Source organism: Stegostoma tigrinum, chromosome 2, assembly GCF_030684315.1.
Source record: "Stegostoma tigrinum isolate sSteTig4 chromosome 2, sSteTig4.hap1, whole genome shotgun sequence".
Lineage (NCBI taxonomy): Eukaryota > Metazoa > Chordata > Chondrichthyes > Orectolobiformes > Stegostomatidae > Stegostoma > Stegostoma tigrinum.
In genome coordinates, this window is record NC_081355.1 from 54,044,648 (window position 1) to 54,069,846 (window position 25,199).

Sequence of the window (25,199 nt, forward strand, 5' to 3'; positions counted from 1 at the left end):
TGATCACTAATATGTACTACTTATTGAAAGGCATGCTTACAAACACCAATGCCTTAGTGCATAGAAGCTTAAAAACTCTTTGGCTTTGAAGATTTTTGTTCTGCATGTGGATATCAAAGGTAAAAGGACTCAGCTTTGTGTACAAAATAAACTAAAATGGAAACAGCTATCACCAACACAGCAGAAGAAAGCATTTTTCAAATTTTGTATTTAAATCTGGGAAAAAAAACTAACACATCAGATTTATGCAAGATGCATTCACAGTCAAAATTAAAATAATTACAGAAACTTAAATCAATAAATATCAATTATCATATTAATTCAGACAAAAATCCTCCATCACAGCCACAAAATTACATTATTTATTTTTTTCTGTATTTTAACCAGAGACATTTCAAAAAATAATTTGCAGCAAAGTTGAAAGATTGATATGTATATTAGAAACAAATGTTAATACGTCAGTGAGTTCGATGGAATGATTTTCGCAGTTTCTGACACATCATGTTCATTTGACATCACAAAGAAGTGCCACTCCACGTAAAATCCAATGTTCAGGGGACTGAACTGTTTGCAGGTCCACTGTAGCTGTATAGTTTAGGTCAGTTCTCACTGGCTTTTTGTAAATTGGGCATGAGTATAACCGAGGATCCTTGACACCTTGGTGAGAAGAAATAAACAGGTTTTCAGTAGGAGTTAAGTAAAATGAAGCGTTGCATATGCAACACTCAGAATCTTCCAAACTGAATATTAATAAATTCAGTAGTCACTGTGCATCAAGAAAATGTCTCTTAGAAATTAGATAACACCTACTCTACATTCTAAATTTAAATCCCTGCCTATTTAAGTGTATAACATTTTTTAAAACTGACCAGAAGACCAAAATTACAGCAATGGAGAATGAAGATTTCAGGAGTACGTTTTTAGGGGATAGTGGATGTTGGGTGGCGTAAGGTAATGGAGGAACATAATAATAAGACCAAAATTTGCAAATCAGGTTTTGGGGAATGGGAAGTCAATGTCAGATTGTATCTCACTGCATGAGGTTGCAAGTTATGACAAATGGGACTCAGAATGCTTCAAAATGTATGCTTCACAGTTTTGGATTCCATGGACGAATTTAAAAAAACACACAGAAAAATGAACCGCACGTAGAAAAGGGGTATTGAAAATCCTGTAAGATGGCTTTAGTGATAAATCAGTGGTCAAGCTGTATGCAAAGCTGTTTATATTCTCTTTAATTTGCATTCACTAAACAAATTTGTCAGTTATTCCAGTGCTCATTTTACACGGATCCAGAGGAACAAGGACGAATGAAGCTCACGAATAATTCAGATTTTTTAAACTAACGTTTACCAGTGCTAAATCTCAAAATGCTTTATAATGAATAGAATTGAAAATTACAGTTCACTAATGTTTATTAGACATATCTATATCACATGATTTTTAATGTTCTAAATTCAGCACAGTCACTTTAAAGAATCGAAAATGTATTGCATACTTACTCAAATTATTTTGAGCAGAAATATGTATCACAGGTAGCAACTCAAATAGCACTTTAGGCTTGGATTCAATGAGCTTTGAATTCCGTCTATCCCATCCAGCTCCCTCTAAATACAACCCATACACATAGACTCCCTCTGAAGGGGGAGCTGTGATGTCATCTTTCATCCATTTGCTGACTTCATTACACAAAACCACACTATCGAGTGCCCAACCTTTATGAGTGCGAGTAACTTCCTGTTGAGTAAAGTTAAACAGTCACCATCACAGGTTGAGCTAATGAAGTATAAAATGATTCATCAGTATATCTTGTCTTTTATGATGTTACAACAAGATCTCCCTCCCTTTATTTGCTAAAATCTATGAAAGACTTACTAATGCTTTATTAATGAAATTAGCCTACATTACAATTAGTTGCAAAACGTAAGATTGGGTGGTGAATTATAGATAATTTTTGACAATTTTTCATTGAATTTGCAGCAGAAATGAGGTTGTTTGATCCAACCAATGTATAGTTTATTCTCACTTTCACAGGGCTAATCTCATCTGCTTGCTCCCTCCACATTTTTCTTCCCTCTTTTCCATTGAGCAAGCCTAATCTATTCTTAAATACTGATATGTTGACATTTAACGGTTGCATATATCTAGTATATCTTAGTTAATTGCCCTAATTTTCCAGTGTCCAAATCACCAGGGTTTGGATGCAAACCGAGAGATGTGTGCCAAGGCCCATTAAAAGTCTTGATGTGTGCATGCATGTGCTAATTTGTTTTGGAAGTTTAGGCTTTCATTGTGCTGGTTTCCATTGCCTCCGACACTCTGTGAACAATCTATAATGGTTTTTGTCCATCTACATTTAATCAGTGAGTTGATTTGGTGAATATCACCCAACACTGATCTCAGTGTCAGAGACATGAACCAGATGTGTGAAACTTATGTGGATATTTAATCAAGAAATGTTCCACTATTTGATACCTGAGGTAACTCAGTGGTTAACATGTGTAACCGAACTGCTCACCACAATTGTAAATCCTCATCATATTTCCCCAACCCCAATGCAACTACCCCTCCAACTCTGTCCAATGATACCTATACTGGACTGTGCCCCCATTAGCCAACATTTTCACCCAATCCAATTACCCCTGCACCACTTGACTACCCCTTCTCAATCGAACCCACCACATGACCAGCCACACACTAACCCACAGAAACAATTGGACCTTTAAAGATGTAGCAGAGCACAGTGGCTACTGTTATAAAAAGAGGAATCTGTTGTGTCTTTCTCTAGCTTTTCTAGCACCCAATAGCCTTCCCCTTAAAAAAATTCTGCTGATACTTTGATGCTTCAGCTGGGATTGGAAAGTCCAACAGAAAATCTGTGAAAAGGGGTGTACTCACAGAAATCCTCAGAGGCACCACTAATGCACCTAACATTCATGCTGACTGCAAGACATGGGCCATGTTTCAGATCTTTCAAGTTAATGATTTTTCAATAAGATTTTGAATTATTTCATTATATCAAAACCTATTTATATTGTGGTACATCTTCAGGAGGTTGAATACTTTTAAGTGTTTCAATATAAAGTTTCTTCTGCATCTGAAATGCTTTGCAAAACTGAACTTTTAGCAGTGTGTGAGGTTCCTGACGCAGAATCAGTGCACATAAGCATGAGCAAAAATAAAGTCGCTGGAAAAGCTCAGCAGGTTTGGCAGCATCTGTGGAGGAGAAAACAGAGTTAACGTTTTGGGTCCAGTGACCCTTCCTCAGAACTCAGTATAATTTAGGTTACCCATGATTTGTAATGATTTCTGCCTGAAGCAATGCTTTGTATACTGGCTGCTTAAATCATTATGATTGCAACAGCTGTCTTTCATTTTCAGCCCTTCTCCCTATTTGTTGCATCTCTTCTCCCGTGGCTTCATTTCCCCCTCTGCAGCCTCATTTCTATGACTGTTTATGTTAAAATCTTTAGAACTGTCATATAATGTTACTTTCTTCTTTTGTATAATCAGCATTTTCACTTTTATTAAAAGTACATGGACAGACTCCTGCGAACATCTGAATAAGCCATGTAACCAAATCACAAAAATAAAACACGTTTTGAGAGGCCAGGTTTCACTCTGGAATCTGAATTGTACGGTGTTACCATCGGTGCGATCATAACCGTTCATTGTTAATGGTACAGTTTATGTAACCACAGCTCAGAAATAAATGGAAATATAATGCACAGCAACTTGCAATTAAACCATTGAATCCTTATAGAGTGCAAGTAGGCCATTTGGCCCAATAGGTCCATGCCAACCCTCCAAAGAGCATCTCACACAGACCCACCTCCCTACCCTATCCCTGTAACCCTGCACTTCCATGACTAATCCATTTAGCCTTTAGATCTCTGGAAACTACAGGGCAATTTAGCATGGCCAGCTCACTTAACCCGCACGTCTTTGGGCAGTGGGAGGAAACTGGAGCACCTGGAGAAATTCCATGCAGACACAGAAAGAACACGCAAACTCTACATAGACAGTTGCCCGAGGGTGGAATTGAACCCAGGTCGCCGGCGCTGCTACTGAACCGCCGTGCCGTCCTCAATTTTGTGAAAGTAAAGGCTGCCACAATACTGAGTTTGATTCAGGTTGCCCATGAATTGTAATGATTTGTGAGTGAAACCAATGCATTATATTGGTTACTTTAATTGGCTACTCAACAACAGCTTTAATGTAGCAAAATGCCACAATAAATGCTGATAATTTGTTTACATGAGCTATGTTAACAGCACCTTTAGTAGCGCTGACTAGAAATGTCAACAGAAATTTACATTTGTAATATGAGATAACACAGTGTGGAGCTGGAGGAGCACTGCAGGCTAGGCAGCATCAGAGGAGCAGGAAAGTTGACATTTCGGGTCGAGAACCTTCTTCAGAAAATTTTCTTCATTTTCTGAAGAAGGGTCCTGACCCGAAACGTCAACTTTCCTGCTCCTCTGATGCTGCCTAGCCTGCTATTTTCCTCCAGCTTCACACTTTGTTGTCTCTGACTCCAGCATCACAGTTCTTACTATCCCTATTTGTGATATGATCCTTAATGTCATGAAACATGCCAAATTGCTTCACTGAAGGTTAACAAAATAAAATCTTGCTGTAATCCATGTAACAAGATACTTGGAGAAGTGATTAAAATAGTGGGATTTAAGGAGTGCTTTTAAAAATTAAAGTTAGAGAGGTGGAGAGGGTTAGGCAGGGAAATACACAGTATAGATCAAAGGCACTGCCATCAATGAATGAGGCCAGAAATGGGGAAGCACCAGAGATTGGGGAGGATTATAGGGCTAGAGAAGAAGAAATGTCATGCAGGAGTTTGAATGAGAATGAGAACCCGGATGAGAGTTTTGAAAACTAGACACTTGTGGACTAGGACCCACGTAAGCCAGGCACCAGCTAATCGGTAACTTGGGCATGGTACGATTTTGGATTTTGCAACAGAATTTTGGATGAGCTTGATCGTATGATGTGAACCACGTCTTATGGTAACAAAATCGCTGCAATTAATTTTGAACAAATAACTATCACACAATCAGGTAATGTTAATTTTGAGAAGCCTGGTGGAATTTGAAGTGGCATGGGGCATAATTTCATATCCACAAGAAATTTGAGAAATTTTAATTAGAACCAGGCATCCTTGACAATTGTACAACAATTCACAAATATATCAGATACTAGAATTAGCATTACTTGTCTCATTGCTGTTAGGAATCCTTGAGGGTTAAAAAAGCCAGTCATCCAGAAGCAGTTTGGTCGCCCTTCAAAAATCCAGGAATGAAACTGACAATTTCGTTCCAATAGTTCAGTAAACCAAAATCCAAGTGTGCTTGATTCCCAGGATGTCTGGAGAACAAGACAAAATTTTCATTACAAATTAAAATAATACTCACTCTCATTTGAAATAAGCGGATGTCATTAACTTGCCTACTGATGTAAATTGTATTATCTTAAGTGGAGACGATAAAAAAAATTATGCATTGTTGCTACCCTACAAATACGGGTTCAGAATAAAATCATCATTGTGTTTGTACAATCAGCTAAACACTTCCTTATTTGGACACTCTGTTCACCTTTATTCCCATTTTATAATGACCTGTAGACAATGGATTACAGAGAAAAACGAAAGTGTTGGTTCTGGCACCCTCTGTGGTCTAAGCAGTATTCGTCTTTTCACTTTCATTGCCAAACCTCCAGGTTAAAAGCTAAAAATGGGATTAATATGGTCAGGTCTTTGTTGATCAGCATAGAATAATGAATGGAATAACCTCTTTCTGTAGTGTAAATGTCTTTTGAGTATATAAGGATTGCCTTTTGAGCTACTGCGTCCTTAATGCTGTCTTTGATACTCTGAAGCTTTGTTCCAATTGTTTGCTTAGACATTAGGCCCTCTGGCCCTCATACTGTCCTATCCCAACAACCAGTCTCCATGTTGTCACATAACAACCTTTGCTAATCCACACAACACCATCCACCCCCAAAGGCTCTTCATATTCGCCATTTAAATCTCTGCTCTACCACCCATCCCCACTACCCCTTACAGCCAACTTATCCAGAGCCACCATAGGTAGACTGCATGAACCATGTTATGATTAAATAAAATAAAGTTTTAAACATCTATTACAGAGTTCACTGTACAAAGAAGTTCTACTCACAGGAGCCCATTCAATTTAGTTGCAGTCCCTCAAGTACTCAAACAAACATTGCATTCATAGTCCCACATTCTTTCCTTCCTTTTTGGGCAGTTAATCAAACTGAGAACTTACAGGCAGTAATTCCCACCCAACCACTGAGATAAAAATTGGTTATGGACAGCAGCCAATCTTTGAAAATGATAATACTTAGGGTTATGTCAATAAACTGCCATTAAAGCAACTACAACAAATCTTTGATAACAAAGTGTGGAGCTGGAGGGACACAGCAGGCCAAGCAGCATTAGAGGAACAGGAAAGCTGATGTTTCAGGTTGGGAAACTTCTTCAGAAAAATCTTTGTCAACTTTCAGGCATAAGCAAACAGTTTTACTCAATTTTTGAAGAGTTGGCCTTTTAAAGAACGTGACAATCATAAATAACTTTTCCACACTTCACTAGAACTTATAACCAGTTGAATGATTCATAGCTCCCTTAATGTGGGATAAGGCCTTTCCTATGACTAAAATGGATCTATTTGAACTTCGCATTGAGGACTGTTCCAATAATTGAATATTCCATGACAACTAGTCATCGCTTTATAATTACCCTTTTCCACTGAGCTGGAATTCTTGCATCATACATGCAGTCCAAGGCATCTCTGAGGGTTTCACTCATAATGATAGTTCCATCAATTGCAAGCTTAAGATCTATAAGTGTGTTTCGCACCAGAGTAATTATTCTTTGCATTCTGTCAATTTCTTGACGAAGAAAGATGTTCATTGGCTGCAGTGATCCCATCTTCTGCAGTTTTTCTTTTACCTAGCAAATAATTCAATGTGTTAACTTAAAATCTCTTGTCTACAGTAAAAAAAAAGCAATGGATACTAACTCTAACAGGTATGTACACTCTACAGAGTATGATTGGGATTTAGTTAAGCACTTCTCATAAAAAGGATCAAAAAGGCAGGTAACTGGTAATACTACCTGATTGTAACATGTGGTATAGACCAGACCAAACTCCCACAAACTATATTAAGAAGATAGCCTAGACCCTAACTTCTTATTTTAAAGGTAAGTGTAAGACGCTGCATTCCAGATGCAATTCAATTGGTCAAACTATTGACTTTAAGCAAAATACACTTTATTTTTACACTATATTTAAAATGCAGACAAAATAAAAACAAAACAAAAGGACTCACTTAAATGTAACTCTATCGAAATGCTGAACAAAACAATGTGCGTATATAAACAACTATGAATTAACCATTCCAATATAGTAGCATCCCATAAGCACACCCTTGGCAAAGGCAAAGTCAGTAAAATTGATTGTCTCACATGCAATTCTAGTAGAAGGAAGACAACCCCAGCTTTTAGCTGTAACAGAGAGAGGAGAAAGAGCTTCCACATCCAGCTTCAAGATCCCAGAAACAGCTGAAAGCTAAAACTAAAAATTCTGGCTCTGTGGGAGTTTGACACCAGCAACTCAGGCTGCTTCTATTGCTCCAAATTTAAAAGTAAAACAAATGCGTCACAAGCTGTTGACTTTGAACAGACTGCTTATCTTCTCTCTCTCAATCTTTCTCCATAAAAAAGGAAATAAAATATATACTTCTTAAATCCATAGCATTGTCACACATGGCATATCAAAATATCAGCAACTTAAAAAAAATCAAAACAATCAGTTCTATGATAAAATCTCTACAAATTTTGCGAGCACATGGTCTCAAATATTTACAGTATAGCTCTTTGAGAAAACATCAAGGCCATTTATAGCTTATCTTCTGAGTGAGGGTCTGTTGATGTATAGGCCCTGATTCTATTGTTCAATAATACATTTCCCTCTCTATGGAAGGACTCTGAACTGATCTCAAGTCTTAGTCATCCAGGTCTTTCTGACAATCACCAAAACTGCTTAAAGTTCTTTAGACACTTTTAGCACAACTAAAGTCAACTGAATTTTTTAAATTGTTTATCACAGAATCCCTACAGTGCAGCAACAGGCCCTTCAGCCCAACAAATCCACACCAAACCTCTGATGAACATCCTACCCAGACCCATGCCCCTACCCCTTTTCCCTGTAACCCATCTAATGTACACATCCCTGAATGCTATTGGCAATTTAGCATGGCCAATCCAACTAACCTGCATGTCTTTGGGCTGTGGGAGGAAACTCGAGCACCCGACGGAAAACCACACAGAACCCATACCCACTAGAAGGACTTTACGCCACTTCTCAAAAATGTATGAGAATGAGGCTTTTGTGACGACAAAAGCTGGGAGGTGGTGTTAGATTTGAGACTGTATTATTAAGTATTGCCTAGAAGGGCAGAAGCATGGGGAAGAGATATATTTTTCTGGAGATCAAGCTAAGAACATGAAAATATGGTGAGACTATAAGAAACTGAAACTCTAGCAGACCATTTAGCCCTTGGGGCTTGCTCCACCATTGAACGTGATCATGGCTCTATCTTTTACCTGAATTACACCTTCCACAAGTATATTTATATCACTTAATATTCAAAAATCTATTGACTTCTGGAACATTCGCAGACAAAAGCCAATCTTCTTGGGCAATAAGGCAACAATAGCTCAGCATCAAGAGATGGGCACCTCTCCTGCAGCAGAATTCCTGATCAGGGTCTGGAAAATAGTCACCCCCAGCTACAGCTCCCTTCTGTCATGAATGGGAGCTGCTGACCAAGAATACACAACTCCAAAGTTCCACTTCAAATGGCTGGTAGAGGACAAGGCTCTGGTTGAAAAGGTAATTGGAATCAGGGGTCTGCTGAATGGCAGGGGAGTGGGCTAGATGTCACTGGGTAGTTTACATGACAAAGTCCTTGTATGTACTCGGCTCATGGCTAATGCAACCAAGAATCCTAAAGTGGCACTTTGCCTAAATAACGCTTGAGATGTCAAGGTGGTTCAAGTCTCCCAGTTGACCGCCAAATGTACAGAATTTCTCATCATTGCCAAGCTCCAAAAACTACCTCAGGCACTTCTCTCCCCACAAGTTGTGTTATCTCTTGCAAATTCCCTCTATTATTCCACTCTTTTCTAATGTAGTAGATATTGTTGTGATCATTTGAAATTTGGCATCATTGCATTTGTTCTCATGAATGCAGCATGAAAACTTCTGGCTACATCACTTTTTTTGTGGTGATATTCAAGTACTGCTTTTGGTTTCAGTAGAGCAGTGGTGCCTCTTCTTAGAAGAGGCAGTTAGTTCCTTGTTATTTACGACCTTCTGACTGAATCAAAACAAATATAATAGATACTTTTACATTTTACATAGTGTGGAAATGTTTGCTTGTAATCTATAATTGTGAGAGCGAATATTCATGAACATGTATATAATTGACTCCAGACACATCCGTTGCCAAGTGGCTTTCAGGAGCATCACAATAGATGGGACAGAATATGGAGTTATGCTAACCACTTATTCTTGCTTTCTTTTCCATTTTGCGGTTCATCTACAATTAACAAAGATATATATTGAAGCACCTGACTATGGCACTCTTTCTTACTGCATCACTCTTTCTACTAGAGGCTGTATATGAACACCATTCCAATGTTTCTTCTTTTACTCCTCTATGTTCATCAGAAAAATGAAATTTGAGTAAGATGCCAGTGACATTCGACTATTAATATTCAAGGAACCTGCAATTGTTTTTTAGTGATATACTTGTTCTGCATTTTAAGGCTGTGAAAATGTTAATATATCATCACTAATTTACAATTTTATCCATATGTAAAATCTATAATAACAATTTTAAAGGACTTGACAAACTAAAACTTCTACGATTTTCTGTATGTCTACTTGTTAGCACAACCCTATTTAGTGATAAACACATAGTGGGAAGAATTTCCACCTTTGATTAGGCACATAAATTGGGTGGGAGTGCACTGGCCACTGTTTTAACACCGTATCCATTTTTTTCTGCGTACGTATCCATGCCTACCTGTTTTACAGCCTGCTCAAACTGAAAATTCTGTCCACCAGAAACTGCATTTATAAAACAGCTATAGTGTTAGACAAAGGAAATCCCACATAGCACCAACATGAGATTTACAAGTATGTGGAAAGATTAAGTGATAGTTCCTAGAAACACAAACGTGCATCATTTTAATCCCATAAGCAATGTAAATCTAATGTCAAAGCTACTTTGTAAATTACTCAGGTTATATGTTGCATTTTCAACCTAGATTATAAACCTACATAATCTCAATTTAAATATTTAGTTGGCAGGAGGTGCTTGTACCTTGTTTCTAAACATTTACATTTCTAGCTGTTGGGAGACATCATTAGTGATGACTCATAAAAGTATATTCATTCCATTTTGTGCACAATCATTAGAACTCCAGCCAGGAGGAGCTAAATAACATAACAGAGGCCCAACTAAATGAAACCTTTAGCACTCCTGTAGAAATATTATATGCAACATACATGATTCATTGAAACCATTACTTCTCCTTGCACAAGTCCAGTTCAACTAAAATGGTCAGAGGACATCTGTTCAAACATCAAGTCAACAAAAGCATCAAGTTTAGACATGTGGTATTTGTAATTTTAAAAACCAATGTGACTAATTTTGTGAATCTGGTGCATCTATTAAACTACTTGAGCAACTCAACTGATGCCAGAAATGTGCAGGCGTAATCTTTTGGATATCCACAATAAAACTTATTTTTATTGCAGGAAAGTTTAACATTGACCATGAAGGTACTCAACTAGTCTGACAGCATAGTTAGTCAACTTCAAACTTAATATTTATTGTATTAAATCATCAAATTATCTAATTAGATATTCACCATAATTTGTTGGGAAGTAACAATCCAGTAGAAACTAAATTAATCTGACTTCTTCACCTGGTTTATTACTTACCTCAAATGGTATATAGTCAACAGGCAACTTATCTAACATGTCATCAGCCAACCTTGCTACTATAACTTCTCTTGTTTCACCTCCTCCATTGGAGCTGTCCTTGGGCTGAATGCTAAGTATAGTGTCTAAGACACCCTTGGCAAGCTTGCTCTGGTAAGTGATATCAGCATTAGTGTGCAGACCAAACGCTTCTGGAGTGTCATATGTAGGAAGACTCTGAAACATAAAGAATTTAAGAACTATTGAGCATACATAAAATATGATAATATTTAAGAGAACATGTGACATGATAATAGTATAAGTACAGAAAAAGTGGAAATAATCTACGAGCAAACACAATATGATCACAGTGTAAAAAGACAGGTACTTAATTGCAGTGTATGAATAAATAACTAATTACAGAATAAGTTAAAGGAAATGGATAATAGGTCAGGTTTCCTTTTACAAATATATATCAGGTAATTCCATGCTTTGATAAAAATTCATTGTAGAATATTCACACATCTCGTACTCTAAACAAAAATGCTTAAAACTCAGTGAACAATAGTAATAAAGGAAGATGCAGCGTTTGAATGGGAACACATTCAAGTAATGAATTAGGAAATTTCAGGAACAGTTTTATTTGCTTTGTGAACACTATTTTCACAACTAACTATTGCTGGATGTGCTGAAAATTGATTAAACTGTTTACTAACCTGAATGTATGTTAAGTACTGATCCACTGAATTGCACTTAGGAATGCCATAACCCTTGTAGAAACAGAAGTCTGAAGCAAACATATTTTCACTGAACCAGACTCTAGCAAATGTGTTAAGCAATCGTTTGTCATAATCATCTGTGACTCTGCCACCATATTGAATCTCACCAATCATGTATCTCACAGTAGTCCAAGAAACACCCTTGAGGCAGAAAAAGTGCAATTCAACATCATCACATATTGCTTCTAAAAGATTAAAGAACTTCGAGATTGATTTTAATAACAATGGAGAAAATGACTGTAGTAAATTACAGGAATTATAATTAGCTATATATTATTGTTAAGATTTTGCATTGCTCTATCAGTTCTTTGTCCCTCTTACATAAAGTTGTAATCAGAGCAAAAATGATTTGTGTCACATATCCACACAAATATTTTGGCATTTGTTATACTACGACTCTCCATTCTGAATTTAAAATTGTCTCAGATGTTCCTCAAACTCTTTCTGCATAGGTGCACTTTTTGTCATCATGACCTATTTTCTAGTAATCAATTCCTCAACATTCAATTACCACTCATATGTGAGCTGAGATGAATGCTTCGATGAATGCAAAACATAGGCTCTGAATTTCTGTCAGGAGTTACTAATGTCCCGTTATAACTTAATAAGATTATTGTCTGATGCCCTGGAAATCTGATCCAAATGACTAATTTTTTGTCAGTTATGCCATTCCTGTGAGGGTTCTGCTTATCTCCTACTGTAGAACTGTGGAAATTCCAGGATTCTTCAGCAAACTTCATTAATTTCTGGTCCATTTTAATTGGTCCATTCTTTGAAAATACTGGGACCAATTTGAGGGTCTGAGGTCTTTTAAGGTCATAACATTTTAGTTCAATTGCTATATCCATCATCCCTTGTACAAACATGTTGGTGCAAATGTGATTACCCTGCTATAAGAAAAACCTCCACAAAGAAAGTGTCACAACTTGCAATGTTCAAAAAGACCGCTACACTACAATTTAGGTACATTTTAATTACATTGGCAACATTATATACTATCTGAAATCAACTTGCCTGTTGAATGTTTGAGAATAGCTAAAGTTTCTACCATTAATTATTAAACAATTCAGCACCAAGAAACAGTATTGTCACAGCAGAATTAAGAACCAAAAATAGCGAACAGTACCTTCTTGATATCCATATCATCTAGGTGGTTTTGTACAAATTGCACAGTCGCATTCAAGTCAGCTTGGTTAAATTCATATGGAATATTCCAACCAAGAGGTCCATACTTGCGACGTTCTTGCACTGTTGAATGTAAAAAGGCCACTGCATAGAGCAGAGGCTTCCACTGAGGCATGTTACTAACATCCAAGAGATCCTGACTGATTCCTGTTGATAAAAGTAAATGTCTTAAAGGAAGTTAGGATAAAAGACTGCTGTAGAGTTTTCACATTGAGGAATCTTCTAACTGAGTGATTCAAACATTTACCTATGTGCTTACTGTACAACTGTAAAAATACTATGCTTGAAACCCTACATTTATGTATTCAATTATTTGTAGAAGGTTAATGGTGTACATATATGCTGGAAGCAGTTCAGAGAAGGGTTACAAGACTAATATTTGGATTGCCTTATATGGAAAGTCTACACGGGCTAGGCTCTATCCTCTGGAGTTTGAAGGAGCTTAATTGACTTAATTGTGGATTGTGGATGTCAAAAACATAATTCCTCTTGTGAGAGAATCTAGAAAGCGGGGTCGTAGTTTAAAAATAAAGGGCACCCATTTAAAACAGATATTCTTTCCCTTATATGAGTAGAAAATGTTAAAAGATGGTCATGTTTTAAATTGTGGTGGCGCTGGAGATTCCAAATAAAGCGGACATCACTTTTTGCCACAATTTTTTCTGTCTGTCATGTTCATGCACAGTGAATTAGCCTGTCCAAATCCCCACACTACCTCTCTGCATATACCTCATATTACAATTTCCACTTTGAGTCGTCAGCAAACTTGGAGATATTACAATTGTGAATAATTGGGACACAGCACCAATTCTTGAGGTAGTCAGATTACCTATCCTTTTTCTTTGTCTTCTGTCCTTTAATCAGTTACCAAAGGCAGCAAGGCAAATACTGTTGGCTTTGGTGGGAGCTTCTCAGTAGGTGTCACATTATTAGATAGTCCAGGCATGAAAAGTAGGATTGTCCTCTGAAAGCCAGCCTGGCCCCAAATATTTGCAACACATAAGCTTTTCTGTAATTCTCAATCTGCAGACCCTATTCTACCCACACTGACCCTTTGTTCTTGAAGAGGCGGTCATTGTTTCCGGTAGTACTGACAAGCAATAAAATCTCATTGGTTTACGATCGGTTGGCAATTCATAGCGAACAGGGTCTTGCTGCCAGTTTTCTGAATCATGGGGGAGATCCAAGAGTGGTCAGTTAAGTGCCTTATAATTTGGATTAGCTAATAGAACATGGAAACCTTGTCCAATGAATTTTCCCTTAGGCTTACATGAGGGGATTGATTCCTAGAAGCCTGGGTCAATATTCCAAATTGGGTCAATCTGATGGACTAAATGAAGTTGGATAGGATATGAGGGCATCCCTGCCCAATTACCTGGTCATGTTCTAAATCAAGGGGATAGAATTACTTGTATTAACTGGGTGAAGCTGGTTTACTAGAGAGTGCTAATTGTCACCCGAGGGGCCAAAGATTGAAAGGGATTAAACTCTTTTAAAGCTAAGCAGTTTACTAATAATTGTCAAACTTTTTGAGCCTTTTTATTGGTTTAATCAGACCAGGTGAGCACCCAGACTTGCAAGGGCACAATTTTTGAGAAATCCAAGGGACACACATCTTGCCCCAGAATTAAACTCTTGATAATGGAGGAGAGGTAGAAAACCCGTTGGTGGCCTCATTTCCTTGAAAATTCCTCTGCGAAATCTGAAGTTGAAACCTGGAGGAAATGGAATGTGGCGGGGGTGGGGGAGCGGAAGCATTTCTTAGTTTTGTTCTGGAGATCTGCTATGATTTTGCCTTAACCTCAATGAGAATTCTGGAACTGTGGAATTTTAAAATCACATCTTAAGGCCAATTTCATCTTTGTACCTGTTCTAATTTTTGGCATGAGCTAACTATTGGATCTCATTTACCTGATACTTCCCCATAATTAGCAAAGCAATATGCGAGTACCATCACCTGAAAAATGACAGCTGCCATGTAGCCAGTTTCAGTCTCAGTATATTCACATTTTTATTCAAAAAGTGTTGAATGTATCCGTGCACACCGACCAATATTATTGGCTTACCACAGTAGGTCCTTCTTAAACCTGCCCGCAGGCCTTGTGGAGGCTCATTGGTGAACTTGACTGACATTTGGAGAAGTGCAATAGGGAAAAGCTTATGGACCTCAGTCGTCATCCACAGGCGGAAACTTTCATGGATACTTTCTGTTTCTGTAATGATGTCCATTAATTCATCTAAGAAATCAAGACCTAAGTGACAATTCTGAAGCAAAGCCCAACTACCCTAAGAAAGAGAGAATAAATGATTGAGTGTATGCTCTCAGGAAAAAAAAGTATACAAAGTATCAAAGTAAACATTCAGTCCCATGAACAGTTAAAAACAACTTCTGATGAAGGGTCTAGGCCCGAAACATCAGCTTTTGTGCTCCTAAGATGCTGCTTGGCCTGCTGTGTTCATCCAGCTCCACAATTTGTTATCTTAGGCTTTTAATAGGTCACTTGAAGGTCTGATGTAAAAGAAAATTGAGGAAAGCTATAGCTGCAATAAGAGAAGACAATTCTGATTACATTAAATGAAGGGACACTCAAATCTTGTTTCAGATTAGATTTGTAGCTCGGGTTGTGGATGTTGTGATTGGTTTGCTCACCGAGTTGGTTTGTTGTTCAGAAGCGAACCAACAAAACACAACACGCAAATCTTGTGTTGGACTACTGGAAAACGTCCAAAGGGAGATTAGGAAAAACTTTCAAGGCACAGGAAGATACTAAATGAATACTTTGCATTGGTTTATTCTGAATGACCATGGTCAATTGACAACATTATGACCCTATTATCAACAACATTTTTAACATTAAATTAGTAGAGGATATCTTTGAAGAAAGAAAGAACAAAGAACCTTAAAAGAGATTGAACAGCTGGCAGAAATGGTAGCCACTCATAGGTCATTTAGAAATTGGGACAGATACTATGTGATCACTTTACCCTTAACAGCTAGATACAATTAAAGGTTTTTCTTCAAAACAAAGGAATATAGGACATGGGTGTCACTGGGCCAGTTAACAGTCAGCTACATTACTAAGTGTCTGGAATCATACATAAACCAGACCAAGTAAAGATGAAGGCTTCCTTTTCTAAAGATAATGAATGAACAAGATTAGTTTTAACAATGGTCTGGTAGGCATATGGCCACTGAATGCAATATTTCTTTAAAATATTTTGATGAATATTCCTCAAATTAACTAAATTTAAATGATAGCATTTGAGATCCTGTCTCCAGGTAGTTAGTCCCGGTCTCTGGATTCCAAATAATAAATATGCTACCAATTCCTCTGATGAAACAACGTTACCACCGCTTTGGACTGGAAGCAGGCAATAGAAGTTCCAAAATTAAAACCTGGGAATAAGGCAAAATCAATCCACAGGTCCATTGGATTGTTGTCAGTAATAAATGAGGAATGTGACAGAAGCATTAGACTGTATTTTGGAACCATTTACATAGACAAGCCCATATAGGGGAGGCAATGGCCTAGTAGTATTCTCGCTGGACTATTAATCCAGATAATGTTCTAGGGAGAGATAGTAGAAACTGCAGATGCTGGAGAATCTGAGACAACAAGGTGTACAGCTGGATGAACACGGCAGGCCAAGTAGCATCATAGGAGCAGGAAAGCTGACGTTTCGGCTTTCTGCAGAAGGGTCTAGGCCTGAAACATCAGTTTTCCTGTTCCTATGATGCTGCTTGGCCTGCTGTGTTCATCCAACTCTACACCTTGTTATCTCAATGTTCTGGGGGTCCAGGTTCAAATTCGGCCAATGCAGATGATGGAATCTGAATTGAGAAGAAAAAATCTTGAATTAAGAGTCTACCAATGACCATGAGTCCATTGGTGATTGTTGGAAAACCCATTCGGATTCATTACTGCCCTTTAAGGAAGGAACTTCCATCCTTACCTGGTCTGGCCTACATGTGACAAGTTGACTCTTATCTGCCCTCTTGCCAATTAGGAATGGGCAATAAATGCTGGTCTAGCCAGCGATGCCCCCATCCATGAAGAATATTAAAAAGAAAACCCAATGTAATTTCCCGAAAAGAAGGCTGTGTTTCATCAATTTGAATCGTGGCCACTGGAGGAGTGTGATTCAGTTGATATGCTCTACCTGGACTGTCAAAAGCTTTTAATAAATATCACACAAGATGCTTCTCTACAAGAGAGAATTTTGTGGAATTGAAAGTAAAATTTTTGGATTGAGAATGTGTGAAAGGCATGGACTTCAAAAAATTATCAATGAATTTGGATCTGCTCAAAGGCTGGTTATCAGTGGTGATCTGTAAGGACCTCTGCTAATTGCTTTTTTCATCGATGATCCATATTGAAGGTGTTGAGGAATTTATTGCCCTTCTATAGTTTGCCTTGAGAAGGTGGTGGCGAGCTGCCTTCTTAAACTGCTGCAGCTCATATGCTGAAGGTAGGTCCACAATGGCCTAAGGGAGGGAATTCCCAAGTTAACAGACATTATCGAGTCACATATGCAAGTTAGAACTTGAGGATGCTGAACTACTACACACAGATTTTAATTTTCAAGGGTTGATGGCAAATCATGGTTATTTTGGAAAAATGCAGTGTTAGACATGGAGGTAGTCAAATATTAAATGAAACCGGGGTCACAATCTGAAGATATCAGGCAATCCATCTAGGACTGAGGTAAGGAGAAAAATCTTCACCCAAAGAGTGGTGAGCCAGTGGAATTCATTACCAAAAACAACAGTCAAGGCCAAAACATTATATGATTTCAGGAAGGAGTTGGATATGGCACTTGGGGCTATTCAGATCAAAGGACATGGGCTATTGAGTTGGATGATCAGCGATGATGATAATGAATGGTGGAGCATGTTCAAAGGGCTGAATCACCTAGTCCTACTCCTATCTTCTATGTTTCTACATTTACACATTAAAGGGAAATATAAATAAAGCCAATGGTGAAAGAAATAGGTTAGGGCGAATTAGTGCATTAAACAGGAACGGTTTCTAACCAATACTAACTCAAACAACTAAGATTCTTGGATGGTTTTACAGAACAATGTATTATAGAACCTTACAAATTATTTTGTCCATATATGAGATTTTGTATTGACTTCTGTAGAAAACAATCTCTGGTTTTGGCCCCTGACATGACGCTGAATATTAAGATTTTTGAAACTTTACTTATCCTGGTTGGCTCTATGAGCAAAGTCTTTGTAATTCTAGAAATTATAGAAGAGGTGGTGCTGGAGGATTTAATAAACATAAAGGTGGATCAGTCTCTGGGACTTGATCAAGTGTATCTCAGGATGTTGTTGGAAGTTAGGGAAGAAATTGTGGGGCCCCAGCAGAGATCATTTTCATAGATCCCCTACAGTGTGGGAACAGGTCCTTCAGCCCAACCAGTCCACACCAACCCTTGGAACATCCCACCCAGACCCATACCCCTATAATGCAGCTAATCTATATATCCCTGAGCACTGTAGGCAATTCAGCATAGCCAATCCACCTAACCTGCACGTCTTTGAACTGTGGGAGGAAACCAGAGCACCCGGAGGAGGGGGAACCACATAGACATGGGGAGAACGTGCAGACTCCACACAGATAGTTGCCTGAGGCTGGGACTGAACCCAGGTCCCTGGTACTGTGAGGCAGCAGTGTTAATCACTGTGCTACCCTGAATTGTACCATCTACAGCCACAGGTGAGGTGCTGGAGGACTGGATGGTGGCTAATGTTGTGCTTTTATCTAGGAAAGGTTGAAAGGAGAATCCTAGGAATTATAAAACTGTCAGCCTCACATCAGTGGTGGGTAGGTTGTTGGAGGGGATTCTGAGAGATAGGATTTACATTTATTGGAGAGGCAAGGAGTGATTAGGGATAGTCAGTATGGCTTTGTGAGTGGGAACTCATGTCTCACAAACTTGAATGAGTTTTTTGAAGATGTAACAAAAAACAGGATACTGGTTGTGGATGATCAGCCATGATCATAATGAATGGTGGTGCTGGCTCGAAGTGCCGAAGGGCCTACTCCTGCACCTATTGTCTATTGATTGATGAGGGCAGAGCAGTAGACATTGTCTAAATGGACTTTCGTAAAGCCTTGACAAGGTTCTGCATGGTAGGCTGATTCGTAAAGTTAGATCAGGGATTCAGGGAGAGCTTGCCAATTGGATACAAAATTGGCTTGATGATAGGAGACACAGGGTGATAGTGGAGGGTTGGTTTTCAGACTGGAAGCCTGTGACCAGCGGAATTCTGCAGGGTTTTGTGCTGAATCCACTGTTGATTTATTATAAACAATTTGGATGAGAATTTAGGAAGCATCGTTAATAAGTTTGTGGATGACACCAAAATTGGTGATATAGTTGACAGTGCAGAAAGTATTCTAAAATTACAAAGGGATCTTATCAATTGGGTCAATGGGCTGAGGAGTGGCAGATGAAGTTTAATTTGGGTAATTGCAAGGTATTGGATTTGGGTAATATGAACAAGGTTAGAGAGAAAGTAAGAACTGAAGATGCTGGAGAAGCTGAGATAACAAGGTGTAGAGTTGGATGAACACAACAGGCCAAGCAGAATCAGAGGAGCCGGAAAGCTGATGTTTCGAAACTTCTTCCGAAATGGGGGAGGGGAAGAGAGTTCTGAAATAAGTAGGGAGAGAGGGGGAGGCAGATAGAAGATCGATAAAAGAGAACAAAGGTGGAGAGGAGACAGACAAGTTAAAGAGGCGGGGATGGAGCCAGTAAAGGTGAGTGTAGGTGGGGAGTTAGGGAGGGGAAAGGTCAGTCCAGGGGGTATCTACAGGGCAAGGAGGCAAGATGAGGCTAGTACCTGGGAGATGATGGGGGTTGGACTTGAGGTGGGAGGAAGAACAGGTTAGGGAGGTGGGAACAAGCTTGGTTAGTTTTGGGATGCAGTGGGGGAAGGGGATGAACTGGGCTGGTTTTGGGATGCAGTGGGGGAAGGGGAGATTTTGAAGCTTGTGAAGTCCACGTTGATGCCATTGGGCTGCAGGGTTCCCAAGTGGAATATGAGTTGCTGTTCCTGCAACCTTCGGGTGACATCATTGTGGCACTGCAGGAGGCACAGGATGGACATGTCATCTGAGGAATGGGAGGGGTAGTTGAAATGGTTCGCGATGGGGAGGTGCAGTTGTTTGTTGTGAACCAAGCGTAGGTGTTCTGCAAAGCGGTCCCCAAGTCTCCGCTTGGTAGGGTAGGACTTGTATTGTTAAGGGTAGGGTCCTGAGTAATGTTGTCGAACAGAGAGACCTACGGTTTCAGGTAAATAGTTCTTTGAAAGTTGTGTTGCTGGTAGACAGGTGGCTCATCAGTCATTTAGCATGTTTGCTTCATTGCTTAGAAAATTGAGAATGGGATTTGGGGCGTCATGTTGAGGTTGTACAGGGCGCTGGCGAGGCCACTTTTGGAGAACTGTGTACAGCTCTGGTTGTCCTCGTATAGAAGAGATAATATTACATTAGAGAGGGTTCGAAAAAGATTTGCCAGAATGCTGCCAGGACTGGAGGGTTTGAGTTATAAGGAGAAGCTTGATAGGCTGGGACTCTTTTACACCGGAGCATAGGAGGTTGAAGGGTTATCTTAGAGGTTTATGAAATCATGAAGAGCATAAATAAAGTGAAAAGCAAAGGTCTTTACCCAAACTCAAAACTAGGGGACATATTTTTAAAGTGAGAGTAGGAAGATTTAAAAGGGACCTGAGGGACAATGTTTCACAGAGAGGTTTGCACGTGGAATCAACAGCCAGAGGAAATGGCAGATGCAGGTTAATTACAACATTTACAAGACATCTGGACAGATACAAGAAGATGAAGGGTTTATACAGGGATATGGGCCAAATGCAGCAAGTGGGAGTAGTTTAGTTTGGGAAACTTGATCAACATAGATGAGTTGGACCGAACTTATATGACTCTGTAAACGTAGTCATTTGAGAGTGATTTGACTGAAATTTATAAAATAAATTAGATTTTCTTTTTGTAGCCTAATGAATTTCAACTGGATAAGTCAGGAAAAACCAATGTGCAATTTATAGCAGGATAGAATTAAACATTACGGGATTTCCTTTCTCAGAGGTCAGTTTGGAACAGGTTATAAGGTCATCCAAAGATTTCTAATTTGATGTATTCCAATGAGAGCAGAAGCTGTTCCCAACTGCAACAAAGCTCAAGCCGTATAACAGGATATTGACCCTATAATATATCAAGGCCAATGTGATCTCCTGTTTGGTTACAATAACCTATGTGGGTCAGTGAGGAATTTTTCAATTTTTTTCCTAATACTAGGCTGAGACATTTATTGTTTTGTGGATTCTCCCATGTGGTTGCATGGCTTTAGGTAAGTGGAGTTTATTTATTGTGATACAAGAGGTATTTTAAATAAGACTGATCGTTTTTATATGACCACATTAATAGCACTGCACTTTTGGGTGAAGAGGGTTGGAGTATGAAAGCAGTGATGTGCTTCTGAGACTTTATAAAGCTCTAGTTAGGTCCCGTTTAGAATAGTGTCCAATTTTGGGCAACACACCTCAGGAAGGACATACGGCACTGGAGCGTGTCCAGTGGAGATTCACACCTGGGATGGTAGGTTTAGCGTATGATGAACGGCTAAGGATCCTGGGATTGTATTCATTAGAGTTTAGAAGGTTGAGGGGAGATCTGATAGAAACTTACAAGATAATGTATGGCTTAGAAAGGGCGGACGCTGGGAAGTTGTTTCCGTTAGGCGGGGAGACGAGGACCCATGGGCACAGCCGTAGAATTAGAGGGGGTAAATTTAAAACGGAAGTGAGGAGACATTTCTTCAGCCAGAGAGTGGTGGGCTTGTGGAACTCATTGCCATGGAGTGCAGTGGAGGGCGGGACGTTAAATGTCTTCAAGGCAGAGATTGATAAATTCTTGATCTCACAATAAATCAAGGGCTACAGAGAGAGTGCACGGAAGTGGAGTTGAAATGCCCATCAGCCATGATTAAATGGCGGAGTGGGCTCGGTGGGCCAAATGGCCTTACTCCCACTCCTATGTCTTATAGTCTTATGGTCTTATATTGTTCCATTTGAGATCCATTCCATAAATACCAATGACAAAATTAGCAGAAGCTGATAAACAGCTTAAAGAAACTGGCAATCAATATGCAATGGTATATGAAAATAAGTAAGAAGCTGAAATTCCATGAGGGCAAGGGACTGATGGTGCCCTGTATCCTGAGTGTTGCTATCTTCCACCATAACTGCAATTCCCTGTTGAAATTCTAAAGTAGTGGCAAAGATAGTTTATACAGTTTCTCAGGGGTTTCATCCCTTTGGTTAAATGATCAGTTACTTCCATTGAATAAAACAATTGTTTTGAAGGCTTGAATATTAAAACAAACGAAGAGAAGGTACTATGAGAGCTTGAGTTTATGAGCTGTAACTTCTGCAAGGAAAATTCATTGAGATTGTGTGTTTAATCATATTTATGTTCGTACTTACGAGTTGCATCATCAGTGTTACATTGCTTTTCGTGCATAAACACACAGAAATATATACATAACGCTGATAAAAGAAGTTTCGCATAATACTGTAAATAGGAATTCCAATTTGGTAATGGTGGAATATAGAGTAGTAATCACAATTTTAAAAATCCATTTGCTCTTCTGATTCCCATCACGTCTTCCTAACATTTTTCAGTACTCTAAATACTCTATTGTCACGAAAGCAATTGAAGATGCACTATAATAGTCACTACCAAACTGACATGTAGCTGAATGCTGGCATGATGTGGGTCCCAGATCACAATCTACCATGAAAAAGTGAGAAGCAAAACATAAGCAGAAAGTTAACCTGTTTTGTTAGTCAGAAAACTGACAGTATTTTGATGTAGTATTTTGATTTCACTCCCACAAAGTCAATGGAGGATAAAATAAAATCAGTTACAGTGTAAAACCTGCAGATGACCCAAACATTTCAGCTTCCTGCCAGAGTATGGTGGTTAAAATTAACCCTATAGGATCTGGTTCACATAGTACTCTAGTATGAAACCATTGAATTAAAATAGCTTTGGAGATGCATTGATGTGTTCTTGAAAAGAATATTTAAACAAAGACAACAGCTCTCAAACTCAGAGACAATAGGAAGTGCAGATGCTAGAGAATCCAAGATAACAGGGTGTGGAGCTGGATGAACACAGCAGGCCAAGCAGCATCAGAGGAGCAGGAAAGCTGATGCTTCGGGCCTAGACCATTCATCAGAAATGGGGGAGGGGAAGAGGGTTCTGAAGTAAATGGGGAGACAGGGGGAGGCGGATTGAAGATGGATAGAGGAGAAGATAGTTGGACAAGAGAGAGACAAGTTAAAGAGACAGGGATGGAGCCAGTAAAGGTGAGTGTAGGTGGGGAGGTCGGGAGGGGATAGTTCAGTCCAGGGAGGATGGACAGGTCAAGGGGGCAGGATAAGGTTAGTAGGAAGGAAATGGGGGTGTGGCTTGAGGAGGGAGGAGGGGATAGGTGGGAGGAAGAACAGGTTAGGGAGGCAGGGATGAGTTTATCTGGTTTTGGGATGCAGTAGGGGGAGGGGAGATTTTGAAGCTTGTGAAATCCACATTGATACCATTGGACTGCAGGGTTCCCAAGCAGAATATTAGTTGCTGTTCCTGCAACCTTCGGGTGGCATCGTTGCGGCACTGCAGTTGGCCCAGGATGGACTTGTCGTCTGAAGAATGGGAGGGGGGAGTTGAAATGATTCGCAACCAGGAGATGCAGCTGTTTATTGCGAACCGAGCGGAGGTGTTCTGCAAAGCAGACCCCAAGCCTCTGCTTGGTTTCCCTGATGTAGAGGAGGCCACAAGGGGTACAGTGGATGCAGTATACCACATTAGCAGATGTGCAAGTGAACATCTGCTTGATGTGGAACGTCTTCTTGGGACCTGGGATGGGGATGAGGCAGGAGGTGTGGGGGTAGGTGTAGCACTTCCTGCGGTTGCAGGGAAAAGTGCCGGGTGTGGTGGGACCGGAGGGGAGTGTGAAGCGAACAAGGGAGTCACGGAGAGAGCGATCCCTCCAGAAAGCAGACAAGGGTGGGGAGGGAAAAATGTCTTTGGTGGTGGGGTTGGATTGCAGATGGCAGAAGTGTCGGAGGATGATGTGTTGTATCCGGAGGTTGGTGGGGTGGTAAGTGAGGATGAGGGTGATTCTCTTTTGGTTGTTATTGCGGGAACCGGCTGTGAGGGATGAGTTGCGGGAAATGCGGGAGACACGGTTGAGGGCGTTCTTGACCACTGCGGGGGGGATGTTGCGGTCCTTGAAAAATGAGGACATCTGAGATGTGTAGTAGTGGAATGCTTCATCCTGGGAGCAGATGCGGTGGAGGCGAAGGAATTGGGAATAGGGGATGGCATTTTTACAGGAAGGTGGGTGTGAGGAGGTATATTCTAGGTAGCTGTTGGAGTCGGTGGGCTTGAAATGGATATCAGTTTCTAGGTGGTTGCCCGAGTTGGAGACAGAGAGGTCCAGGAAAGTGAAGGAGGTGCTAGGGATAGTTCAGGTGAACTTAAGGTTGGGGTGGAAGGTGTTGTTGAAGTGGATGACCTGTTCGAGCTCCTCGTGAGAGCACGTGGCGGTGCCAATACAGTTGTCAATGTAATGGAGGAAGAGGTGAGGTTTTGGGCCGGTGTAGGACCCGCATAGGCCTGGGCTATGCCTGCCTCTTTGTAGGTTATGTGGAACAATCCCTCTTCCGCACCTACACTGGCGCTAAACCAACTCTTCCTCTGTTACATTGATCACTGTATCAGCGCAGGCTCGTGCTCCCACAAGGAGCTCGAACAGTTCATCCACTTCACCAACATCTTTCACCCCAACCTTAAGTTCACCTGGGCTATCTCTAACACCTCCCTCACCTTCCTGGACCTCTCTGTCTCCATCTTGGGCATCACCTAGAAACTGATATCCATTTCAAGCGCACTGACTCCCACAGCTACCTAGAATACACCTCCTCCCACCCACCTTCCTACAAAAATGCCATCCCCTATTCCTAATGCCTTCGCTTCTGCCGCATCTGCTCCCAGGATGAGGCATTCCACTACCGTACATCTCAGATGTCCTCGTTTTTCAAGGACCATAACTTGCCCCCTGCAGCGGTTGAGAACGCCCTCAACCGTGTCTGCCACATTTCCTGCAACTC

General features: G+C 39.9%; 1 protein-coding gene across 1 annotated transcript in view; it reads right to left on the bottom strand.

Moving 5' to 3' along the window:
- Positions 1 to 342: 342 nt before the first annotated feature.
- Positions 343 to 25,199, bottom strand: part of dnah5 (dynein, axonemal, heavy chain 5) — a 372,198-nt gene continuing 347,341 nt past the window's right edge. Inside the window, exons 72-79 of the mRNA XM_048562706.2 lie at positions 15,064 to 15,283; positions 12,939 to 13,144; positions 11,750 to 11,953; positions 11,055 to 11,270; positions 6,776 to 6,988; positions 5,230 to 5,382; positions 1,503 to 1,737; positions 343 to 657 (exon numbers count right to left, since the gene is read on the bottom strand). Of these exons, the coding sequence (XP_048418663.2) occupies positions 506 to 657; positions 1,503 to 1,737; positions 5,230 to 5,382; positions 6,776 to 6,988; positions 11,055 to 11,270; positions 11,750 to 11,953; positions 12,939 to 13,144; positions 15,064 to 15,283 (1,599 nt within the window). The 3' untranslated portion in view covers positions 343 to 505. The remainder of the gene's footprint in view (positions 658 to 1,502; positions 1,738 to 5,229; positions 5,383 to 6,775; positions 6,989 to 11,054; positions 11,271 to 11,749; positions 11,954 to 12,938; positions 13,145 to 15,063; positions 15,284 to 25,199) is intronic.